At 42.4% G+C, this 12,330-nt stretch overlaps 1 protein-coding gene across 1 annotated transcript in view; it reads left to right on the plus strand.

Moving 5' to 3' along the window:
- Rad50 (RAD50 double strand break repair protein) overlaps positions 1-12,330 on the plus strand; it is a 67,711-nt gene that overhangs the window by 39,125 nt on the left and 16,256 nt on the right. The window contains exons 20-21 of the mRNA XM_008849317.2: positions 2,581-2,708; positions 6,015-6,239. Coding sequence (XP_008847539.1) covers positions 2,581-2,708; positions 6,015-6,239 — 353 coding nt within the window. The remainder of the gene's footprint in view (positions 1-2,580; positions 2,709-6,014; positions 6,240-12,330) is intronic.

The following is a 12,330-nucleotide window of genomic DNA, read 5'->3' on the forward strand; positions in this document are numbered from 1 at the left end:
CAGATGAAGAGCTACATACACAGGGAGGTAGAAGTAACCTGACTCACCCAAGGCCACAAATGTACTAACAGGTTGACTGTTCATTGACAGATTCTGGTGTACAAAATCACGCTGGTGAAAGTGAGCATGTTGGCACACACTTACAATCCCAGTACTGTGGAGGCAGAGACAGGCAGTGCCTGGTGATCCCCGGCTAGCCAGCAATGCCTACTTGGCAAACTTCAGGTGCCAGTGAGAGACCCTGTCTCAAAAAACAAAACAAAGTCAAGGTCGACAGTGAGGAGAAACACCTAAGGTTATTGTCTGGCTATCAAACACGTACATACATGTACACAGAAACCACCCAAAAAAAAACAATACTGATGTACTTCAACTGCTCTGTTTTTCTTTCTTTCTCTGATACCTTAATTTTTTGTAAGCCATAATTAGAATTCTCAGTGCCTCAAGTACAAAGGGCAAATTGTACTCTGAAACTTTTCATGACCAATTACTGAGCTGAGTACTGTACTGACTTACTTAACCTTCATGGTACCTCTTTACAACAGGTGCTATTATCACCATATTAAAAGCAAACTGAAACTTAGAGAACTTAAACTGATTTGCCTGAAATTACCCGTTTAAAAACTACAGCATTGGGATTTGAACCTGGGTATACCTGATTTCAGAATCTTTGCTTTTTTTTTTTTTTTTTAAATTTTAAAGTATTTTGCTTTTATGGGGTTTCAAAACAATTGGGAATCACGAACTAAACTGAGGGAAAAGATGCAGAGAATAATTTTAAATGAAGGAAATCTACGTACAGATAGGGAACAGTCAAAGAAATCTCTGACTGGAAGAAATAAGGCACCTGAATGCAGCCCATGCAGGCAGAGGAGGGTGGAATGTTTCCTGTCACTCACACAGAGAAATCAGGCAGCAGAATCCCACTGACCATCTCTTCTCAAGAACAATGTTCTTAACCGCTGAGCCATCTCTCCAGCTCCCAGAATCTTTGCTTTTTACCTCTTGTGATTTCAAAGTAAAGTAAGAATAGAAACCAATCTAAAAGAAAGAAATGTCTGTTTTTCTGATGAGCCTGTCTATAAACAGGCTAGGAATATTACATTACAGAATCAGTCTTACCTAAATTGGGACAGTACTTTATATAAAGCTCTTCATGGAGTCATGAAAGCAAGTTCAGATGAAGACAAGTATACCTACCTGCCATGTCCTAATAAGGACAACGTGTAAGCTAGGTTCACCACAGAGCAGCTTGGCGAGCACAGCTATCTATGGTGGTTCACTAAGTTGCCTCAGCCTCGTGGACATCTGCAGCCATGCCGCTTTGGCTCCTTTAACTGTTGATAATAATTCCTTTCACAAATCTGCAGGATAGTAGCCTTACTTTCTTGGTGACTTTTTTAAAAAAAAAAAAAAACTAGCAACTAGTTTCTGGAGGACAAGGTTAGAACGTGAACCTTTCAGATGTGAGAGAAAGCCTTGTCTCTCCATCGCTTTCCTCCCTGACCATCACTGTTGGATGCAAGATAATGGTCAAAGAGCTGCTCCTCCCTGCTCCCACACCACTGAGTTTCTGCCAGGTTTTTGCCCCTAAACTCCAAAGTGTCAATTTCTAAATTGTTTCTTTATATCAAATCTTAGTTCTTTGGATTTTGTAATATTTATGAGACTTTACCAGTTAAACATCCTTAACCGAAAAGTCTTAAGTGCTGCAAACTCTGCTATGAATTTTGGATTCTCAGGTAGGAACACTCGTGTTTGTCAGCCTGAAAACAGAGACACCTTACATGTACTTCAAAGTATCTGATAGTCTTGGCACATCTTAGCAGACAAATATAACTAGGAAAATAAAGTTTGGAAGACCAACAGTTGTATTGATCTGTGATTTATTTATAGCTTTTATAAAAGAATGTTTTTAATTGATACCATAAAAATCATACATATTAATGGGATTTTTTTTTTTTTTTTTTTTTTTGAGACAGGATCTCCCTGTAGCCCCAACTGGCCTGGAACTTGCTATGTAGAACAGGCTGGCCTGGAACTCACAGAGATCTGCCTGCCTCTGCCCCCCTAGTGCTGGGATTAAAGGCTTGTGCCACCACGCCTGGCTCATAATGGACTCTGAATAGTCTTCAGATCAGTAGGCTGTGGGTTCTTGGGCAAGATGACCCACCAGGGAGTACGCATTAAGTATCAGAATGTCTTAATTTCTTTTCTCTTTGCCATTTTAAATTTGTTTTGTGTGTATGTAAAATGATTGTATTTGATAGCATTTTTTACCAAATACTGTAATATTTTATAAGTAAATGAATATACAAAATACTTACTCAAATCATTTGTTAGGCGGATTCTCCCCTCCCATGCAAAAGGGTCCACTTTTTCTTCTGTGGCCATGAAAGGGCAGCTCCAGCCGCCCTGCGGAAGCCATCCTCCCTGGAGACGCCGTCAGCCAGCTTAGTCTCCCTCTCTTCGCCTCAGCAGGATTCTGAGTAGGGCAGAAGTGCCGTGCCTGCAGCACTCCTACGGAGTCATGTTAGTGACTGGGTTGTTTTTGTTAATTGATGTAAAGTTTACTTTTAGGTACAGGAGAGATGGCTGCAGGACAACCTTACTTTAAGAAAAAGAAAAGAGGAACTGAAGGAAGTTGAAGAAGAAAGAAAACAACATTTGAAGGAAATGGGACAGATGCAGGTTTTACAAATGAAAAAGTGTGTCTACTAAATAGTATGTGTGTTTTGGGGGGTTTTAATATTTTATTATTTTATGTGTATGAGTGTATTGCCTGCATTTATGTAAGTGCACCCATGTCATACAGTACCCATGGAGGTCAGAAGAGGGTATTAGATCCTGTGGAACTGGAGTTACGGACAGTTATTAGCCACAATGTGGGTACTGGGAATTGAACCCAAGAGCTAGTGCTCTTAACTGCTGAGCCATCTCTCCAGCCCCAATTTGTTTATTTTTGAAGTCTTCTTATACAGCCCAGACTGGCCTCAAACTCATAGTCCTCCTGTCTTTACTCCTTGAGGGCTAAGGTTACAGGCATCACCATACTCAGCATAAAATAATTTTTAGTTTGAATAAAGGTTTTATCGTTATGTAAAGAAATTAAATACCTGTTTTACAAGACTTTGAACCTCGGGCTGGGCATGGTGATGCATGTCTTTAATCCCAGTACTTGGAAGGCAGAGGCAGGTGAATCTCTGAGCTTGAGGCCAGCCTAGTCTATATAGTAAGTTCCAAGCCAGCTTTGGCTACAGGAAGTCACTGTTTCAAAAAAAAAAAAAAGAGTTGAGCCTTGGTTTGATGTCTCTTGAGATGCAGGAAGATGATGGACAGGATTTTCATGCAGATGTATTTTCTGGCTGTAAAAGTTGAATTACTGCAGCAGGGTGTGGTGCTGCACACTCGTAAACCCAGCACTCAGGAGGCTGAGGCCAGCACTGAGCTACATAGTGGATCCTGAGATACAGAGTTTAGAACCACTGTGATGAACAGTAGTCCCAAGAACTAGGCACTCCAAGCCCCCAGACTTCTGCTAACCTGCTGCTGGTGGTGTCTGTAAAGAACACATGTTGCCGGGCTCCTTCACCAGGTCATGGGTGCTTACCTTAGATCTTTATTCCCAGAGAGGTTAAATTATAAAGCATATTAGCTGCCTTGTCTGTTCTGCTGTTGTGTTGGAAATTCTGTAAGAGCCTGGTTGGTGCTCAAGCACCAGGCTGCTGTGAATGTACTAGCCAAAGCTGCAATTTTTTTTGCAGCAAGGCCTCCCTGTCTCAGTATGTAGATCAGGCTGGCCTCAATCTCACATACCTGCTTGCCTCTGCCTCTAGAGTGCTGGAATCAAAAGCTTGCACCACCACACCCAGCTCAGGTCCTTAATTTTTTTAAGCTAATTAATTAGCATGTGAGAGAGAAGAAAAAGAGAGGAAAGGGGAGAGATAGAGAGGTTTACGTTGGCATACACATGCCTTTTCTCATGTGTAGACATCAGAGGACAGCTTTATGGAGGTGGTTTTCTCCTTCCACCTTTACATGGGTTCTGGAGATTAAACTCAGGTTATCAGACTTATAGAGCAAGTGCTTTTAACAGTGAGCCATCTTGCCAGCCTCAAGATACTTAAATTTTGGATTATATCAGCTGGTTAAATCCAGGTCCTGTGTATTCAGCCCTTCTCATAGATTTTAAGATTTATTTTTATTGTAATCATGTTTCTGTGTTTTGGTGTCTGTGAATGTATGCCATGTGAGTGCTGCCTTTGGAGGCCAGAAGAAGGCATCAGATTCCCTGGAGCTGAAGTTACAGGCAGTTGTGAACTGTCCTATGTAGGTGTTGGAAATTAAACTCTAGTCCTCTGGAAGAGCAGCAAGTGCTCTTAACTGCTCAGTCATCTCCAACCTCCATCATAGTTTGGGGTTTTTTTGTTTTTTGTTTTTTGTTTTTTTTTGTCTTCCTGAACTTATATAAAAATCTGAATTGAATGCTTAGGATTTTCTGAAAGATGATAAAAATGAAGATTTAATTTGTAAAATCTAACATTGGAATTGTGTAAGTACTCTTGGCTTAGTTATTTAAAAGCTCTTTCATATGTCATTGAAATCAGACTATAACTGAAAGAATTTACCATCTATAATGTCATTTTGTGCATGAGGACCCAGGAATCCAGAAAAATCACAGCAGAAGTTACAATGAAAGCCAGGAATGTGACCCCAAAGCCTTTCAGCTCCCATACCTCATCATTTGAACAGCACAGTGTTAGTGTTCTCTCTGGCAAGTTGCAAAAGTAAGGCTTTTAGACTTGAAAAAATCTTTGCTACTAAAGATGGAAACCAGATAAAAAAAATTTTATTGCATTTATTTGTGCATGTGTGTGTGTGTGTGTATGTGTACTTGTGCGTGCTCATGCTACACAGTGTACATGTGAAAATCAGAAGACAACTTGCAGGATTCAGTTCCTCTTGCATCAGATGGGTCTTGAGGATCAAACTAAGGTTATCAGGCTTGGAGGCAAATCCTAATCCTTTACCCACTGAGCCATCTTAGTAGCCCCCAAACGAGATTTTTTTTAATTCCTCTTGTGATTAAATCTTAACTTTTTAAATACAGGGTCCCACTGTGTAGCCCTGGCTATGGTGGAACTCTCTGTGTAGACGAGGCTGGCCTAGAACTCAGAAATGGACCCGCTTCTACCTCCTGAGTGCTGGGACTAAAGGTGTATACCACCATGCTCAATTCGCTGTTCTTTATGCTCATTCCGACTGCTGAATGCACCTGTTCCTTTAAAACCTTTCTTCACGTAGGAAACGGCAAAGAGGTCAGCAGATGTAATCAGGCCAACTGCGTAATTATGTCCCTAAACTTGAGAGCAGTGTGTAGCACCCAAGAGTGAGCTTAGCAAGTGGTTGTTAAGTAAATGAAAATTTAAGGTGTATATTGAAACCTGTATAATCTGCCAGATTATCTGGAAATTTTAAATAATTTCACTACTTTTTGATCGGTACTATGATTTTTATACTTTTTTGGCTGAAATTTTGTTTTCATGGAAGAGTCCAGTTTTTACGACTACTACCAGAAAAAATGACCATTTAGTTTACTTCAGATAAAATTGTACTATGTCTTTGACACTGACATTTTTTAAGCAAAACCAATTTAACCCATTACTCAGTGATCCCTCACTGTTTGTAGTTGTTAGTTATTTTGTTCTTCCAGAAGCAGGAGTGTGTGGTTGGTGCTGTGAACCCCAGTGCTTTGCCCAGTCAGTGTCTGGAAGTCAGAGACTTTCACAGCACTCACATGTTAGGGAGTTCTCCATGCAGCAGTCAGCTGCTCAGAGACGTGCAGGCTGCCCAAGTTTGGAAGGAAGAGAACTTTCTTGTATGCTGACGGCTTAGATAACAAGGAGAGATATGACAGAATGACCGCTAAGGAGTGCAGCCCGTCTCCAGAGGCTTTTCTGCATTAAGTGTTGAAAGCTCTTAGAGTGGCCCTCATCACTGCTTCCGTTTCATAGTGAGCGTCAGAAGCTGGAAGAGGACATAGACAATATCAAAAGAAATCTCAGCGTGGCTCTAGGGCGACAGAAAGGTTATGAAGAAGAAATTATTCATTTTAAGAAAGAACTTCGAGAACCTCAGTTTCGGGATGCTGAGGAAAAGCACAGAGAGATGATGATTGTTATGAGGACAACGGAGCTGGTGAACAAGGACCTGGACATCTACTACAAGACTCTAGACCAGTAAGTATTGCCCTGGAGCGCCGGCTCGCACGGCAGTGAACAGCAGCCCGTCTTTTTTAGTCCTCTTTCCTCCCATTTTTACCTTTTTGACTATGTGACATGCAGCATAGAATGGAAAAATACATACATGTAAATGTCTCTGCACATGTTTAAGTTGTGAAGTTAAGGCATAAAGCACGTTAATACTGAATACTCAGGCAGCCACCATCTCAGCCTCCCATCCCAGTGATAAAAATGTTGACTTCCTCTCTTTAAAAACTGGGTTTAATATACATGTGCAGTGTCCTAAGGGTTTTAAGATGGCGTCACGTTTTGAGCACTCTTCTAGGATTTGCTTTGTTCATTTCACTTTTTTGTCCATTTTGCTTATGGTGGTTGTTACTTGTTTCCACTGATATACAGAATCCTGCTGGGAGACTACATTGCTGCGTACCCGGTCTCCCGTGGTTAGACATTAGGAGTTTACATGGTCTTTATTCCTGCAAGTCTTGTTGCTAGCAACATCCTTGTTTCATCTCTTTCAAAGATAAAATAAAGTGAAAGCTGTGTCAGTGGATGGTGGTAGGGTGAACTTGATTTTATACTCGTTCAGTGGTTTTCTAAAATGGTTTTACTAGCCAAATGTGGAAGCTCAGTGCCTGTAATCCCAGCAGTCAGGAGGCTGAGACAGGAGGATTGCTGTGAGTTTAATGTAATGGGCTTAAAATAACAAATCACTGTGCCCTTCATTTATAGTCTTTTGATTATTTCTTAAGAACATATTTAAGCTATCTATATTGTTAATATATGTTAATTATATGCATTAATAGGATCAGTGTGATATCTGCATACATGTATAAGGGGCACTGATTAACCACCTCTTTCTGACCCACATACCCTCTTCCCAACCATGACTTCTATTTTCAGGATTTTTTTTGAAAACTTCTGTGTGAGAGAGGACATGCGACACTTGTCTTTTTGTGTCTGCCTTATGTCATTTAGCATAATGTCCTTCAGTTCCATCCATTTTGCTGCAAATGGAAGGGAATGGAAGGGTTTGGATCTTCATATGGTTGAAGAATAGTCCATTACATATATATACCACATTTTCTTTATCCCATTCATCTGTGATGCCACAATAAACATGGGTGTGCTGCTGTCTCCGTAGTATGCTGGTGTCCTTTGCATATGTACCTGGAGATAGGCTAGCTGGTCATGTTAGATTTTGGGGCTTTGGGGGGTGGTTTTTGTTCTGTTTTTTTAAACTTTAAAAATGTATTTTATTGTGTTTGTAAGGGTGTGTGTGTGTGTGTGTGTGTACATGTGTACATACATACATACATACATACATAATGCCACTCAAGTGGAGGTCAGAGGACAACTTTGGAGTTGGTTCTCTCCTACCTTTACATGGGTTCCAGGGCTCGAACTCAGGTCACCAGGCCTGTGCAGCAAGTATTTACCCACTGAACCATCTTGCTGGCATCTATTGGTTGTTTTTTGAAGGACCTTCCTTCTCTTTTCCAGAGCATATGAGAGTTCCTTTCCCCCATACCCTGGTCAGCATTTTGTTTTATAGTAGTCATTCTAACTGGAGTGAGATAGAATCTCATTGTGCATAGGATCTGTGTTTCCCTCATGGCAGTGACCCGGAGCAGTTTGCATTGTTTTCAGTTTCTTCATTTGAGAAGTGTCTGTTCAGATCATTTGCCCCTCTTTAATTGGGCCACTTGTGTTTTTGAGTTTTACGGATTCTAGATGCCTGTCCTCTGTCAGATGAATAGGTAGCAGATGCCTTCTCCATTCTGTATGTGCCTTACTCTGTTTATTTTTTTTTTTTCAATGTGTGCGAGTGTTATGCCTGCATGTAGGTAAGTGCACCCGTGTCGTGCAGTGCCCAGAGGACAGAAGAGGCTGTCGGATCCCTTGGAACTGGAGTTTTGGACAGTTGTTAGCTGCCATGTGGGTGCTGGGATTCGAACCTAGGTCTTCTGCAAGAACGGTCAGTGTTCTTAACTGCTGAGCCATCTCTCCAGCCCCCTACTCTGTTGATTTTACTCAGCCTTTGCTGGTAAAAGTTTGACATAACCCATGTCTAGTTTTGTTTTATTTCCTGTACCTCCCCCCCCCCCGACAAAAAAATCTTGCCTGTTCCAGAGTTCTGAAGCATTTCCCCTATGTTTTCTTCTAGTAGTTTCAGATGTTAAACTTAATTTTTTATTTTATTTTGTATGTAGTAAGAGACAGGTCTAGTTTCATATTCTGCATATAGATACCCAGTCTTCCCAGTACCGTTTATCAATGAGACTGCCCTTTATCCAGTGCCTTTTCTTAGCACTCCAGTTCAAACCAGTCAACCATAGCTAACATAGTTTTATTTCTAAGCTCTCTATTCAGTTCCATTCCATTGACCTGGTATCTGTTTCTATGTCTGTACTGTGCTGTTTGGATTCCATAGCTTCTAGTGTGTTTTGCAGTGATGTGGTATCTTCCTTAGTCCTTTTCGTTCACACTACTTTGACCATTTGTTTACTTTCTTGTTTTATGGTTCTGTTGCTGTGGTGTGGCGGGTTGCACGCTGCTATGCCAGCTGTTGGCTGGGGTGCGCGGGTTGCGCGCACCTTGTTGCTGTGCGGGTCCCTGGCTCTCCGCGGCTACCGGGCGCTGGCGACTCTGCGGGCCGCTGTCAGCTGCCGGGCGGGTTCTGTTCCAAGCTGCCGGACACTCCCTCTGTGCACACGATTCGTTGGCCACCGGATCACGAGGGGAGGTGCAGGAACGGCAAAAGCAAGATCTTCGTGAGTGGTTGTTGATGGAAGGGCAGCCCCCTCCGGGAAGACTGAATCACAGACTGGTAACACAGGATACAGCTCCAGACAGGTTCAGTGATACAGCTTTGTCAGACTCAGTGATACAGCTCAGTCAGACTCAGTGATTCAGCTCCTCTTTATTAGGGGAAACTAGAGAATTTATAGTGTGGTGGCAGTAGCAAAGCCTCAGCTGATAGGTGCTCCTAGGATGCCCCATTTACATGTGGTGGTGGGCTTCTATCAGGCTGTCAGACAGTGCCTGATTATCACACAGGAAAAACCTGGCAGTTTCTGTGCCAGAGGTCATGTATCTGTGACGGCCACTTCAAAGGTGAGTCAGGAAGGAGAGCAGAAGGCGCCCTGCTGGAAAGGGGAGTCTCTGCATAAGAACCCCGAGCCCCTTGGGCTATCCGGACATGGAGAGACTGCGACCCTAAACAGCAGGGTTCCCCAACATGGTTCCATATAAATTTTAGGATTGTTTTTTCTAATTCATTGGAGTTTTTAAAAATATTTATTATTTTTATTTTATGTGTATGCATGTATTGTCTGCACGTAAGTGCACCCATGTCGTGCAGTGCCCACAGAGGACTGAAGAGGCTGTTGGATCCCCTGGAACTGGAGTTTCGGACAGTTGTTAGCTGCCATGTGGGTACTGGGTTTCGAACCTGGATCTTCTGCAAGAACAGTCAGTATTCTTAACTGCTGAGCCATCTCTCCAGCCCCTAATTCATTAGTATTTTGATGTGATTGCACTGAATCTGTAGATCACTTTGGGAAATAAGAACATTTTGTAATATTGACCCTCCCAATCTGTGCATTTCCACATGGACTGTCTTTCCGCGTTTTTGTGTTCTCTTCAAATTCCTCCATTCGTGTCTCATAGTTTTTTTTTTTTTTTTTTTTTTTTTTTTTTTTTTGCCAAACTTGGAAGCAACACAGATGGCCTTGGTGAAAAGGGAAAAAAAAATCCATTGTCCATCCAGAGGATGTTATTTATTTATTTTTTTGTCTTTTTGAGACAGGGTCTCCCTGTAGCCCCAGCTGGCCTGGAATTCACTATGTAGACCAGGCTGTCACAGAGATCCGCCTGCCTCTGCCTCCTGAGTCCTGGGATTAAAAGCATGTACTACCATGCCTGGCTGGGGGTTTTTTTGTTTCATTTTGTTTTGTTTTGTTTTTTATTTTATGTATATGCATGTATTGCCTGCATTGTAGGTAAGTGCACCTGTGTCGTGCAATGCCTATGGAGGACAGAAGAGGCTGTTGGATCCTCTGGAACTGGAGTTCTGGACAGTTGTTAGCTGCCATGTGGGTGCTGGGATTCGAACCTGGGTCTTGTGCAAGAATAGTCAGTGTTCTTATCCACTGAGCCATCTCTCTGGGGTTTTTGTTTTGTTTAATGAAGCCCCTGAGAGGTGCTGGGGAGATGGCTTGTCGGTAAAGTGCTTGTCATGCAGGTGTTAGGACCTGAGTTCAGATCCCCAGTTCTTACCTGAAAGCAGACACAGTAGCATGCACCTGTAATCACGGCACTGGGACTTGCTGCCTGCCAGTCTAGCTGAGTCAGTGAGTTCCAAGTTCAGTGAGATCCCTGTCCCCAAAATAAGGTGGAGAGCTAGAGGACACCCGGCATTGACCTTGAAGTCTCTGTTCTAGTCTATGGGTTAATCTGTTCCAAATTTGAAGCCAAGTGTAGTAATGCCCAGCACAAATCCCAATACTTAAGAGCTAGAGGCAGGAGGATCAGGAGTTCAAGGCCAGCTTCAGCTACATAGTGAGTTTGAGTCCAGTCTGGGCTTCAAGAGACCTTGTCTCCAAAACAGACCTTTTGAATAGACTTGGGAAGAAGTGGGTCTCTGGAAGAAGGGGCCCACATGGAGGAAGTGGGTCTCTGGGGCATCCTTTGGCCCTGGCCCCTCTGATGACTTTTCTTTGCTTCCTGACTGCAATACAGTTAATAGCTGTCTTCTTCGTGCCCTTCCTGTGTTTCTGCCTTGCCGTGGACCTCCCTGCAATGGAGGCCAGGGACCAAGGACTAAAACTTCGAGCCAAAATTAACCTTATCTCCTTGAGTTGTTTATCTCAGCTGACTAAGACAGTCTTATATCCCACTGCTTTGACTAGAATTTAAGGTTTTCAAATAAGACATATTAGGGAACCCTGGCCCAGTGACTGCACATTACCTGAGCTCCCCACGTCCTGTTCAGTCTTCACAGACCCTCATTTATTCTGTAGGAGACTTTTGCTCATTTTGTTTTACTTTTAGTTCTTTTTTTAAATATTTTATTTATTATTTTATTTTATGTGTATGAATGTAATTAATGCCTGCATGTAAGCTGGTGGACTCATGTTGTGCAGTACCCAAGGAGGTCAATCAGAAGAAGCATCAAATCCCCTGGAACTGGACTTACAGACAGTTGTTAGCTCCCAGGTGGGTGCTGGGATTCAAACCCAGGTCCTCTGCAAGAACAGCCAGTGCTCTTAACTGCTGAGCCAAATCTCTAGCCCCCATTGTTTTTAGTTCTTGAACAACATGTGCTATGAATCTAATAGACTTAGCACCAGAGGTTTTTTTTTTTTTTTTCGTCTTTTTGAGACAGAGTATCCCTGTAGCCCCAGCTGTCCTGGAACTCACTATATAGACCAGGCTGGCCTTGAACTCACAGAGATCCGCCTGCCTCTGCCTCCCAAGTGCTGGGACTACAGGCGTGCACCACCACGCCTGGATAGCACCAGACTTTTGTTGAGCAATAAGTAATAGTAGATTTAGCTCCTCTTGGCCAGAGCGTTATGATAGCTCAGAACACATTTTTATCAGTAAGAAGCTACTATATGGAATAAGGGCTTAAATTGGTATTGAAAAGTAAAACTAGGAATTACCAAGTAGGATGATAACTTTCTCCTAAAGTTGGTAAATTTTACCTTCAGAACCCACTCCCCCCAGATCTATAATACTGTCTCTGAAAACTGAGTTTTAATCCTGTGTGTTAATCATTTAGATACCACAAGCTTCTGTTTCCTCGTCTATAAATTAACATTCTTAGAAAAGCAAATCAATAATAGCATTCAATATAGAGAGAGTTACAATTCAGACTCTGAGACCATTTATTAAGGGTCTGGCTTTCTCTGCCATGTCTCTTCCTTCTGTCTGTCCATCCCTCTGTCCCTTTCCCCTTTCTTTTCTTCTTGTTTTCTGAAGATGAAATGCTTAAGCAGGAACCCGAGTGACAGGAGGGAGCAAGCACGCGGTCGGGAGCAGCTGGGCCAGGTGCAGGGTAGTGAATGCAGCAGCCCCAGAC

Source organism: Nannospalax galili, unplaced genomic scaffold (genome assembly GCF_000622305.1).
Source record: "Nannospalax galili isolate Female #2095 unplaced genomic scaffold, S.galili_v1.0 scaffold424, whole genome shotgun sequence".
In the NCBI taxonomy this organism is placed as follows: Eukaryota; Metazoa; Chordata; class Mammalia; order Rodentia; family Spalacidae; genus Nannospalax; species Nannospalax galili.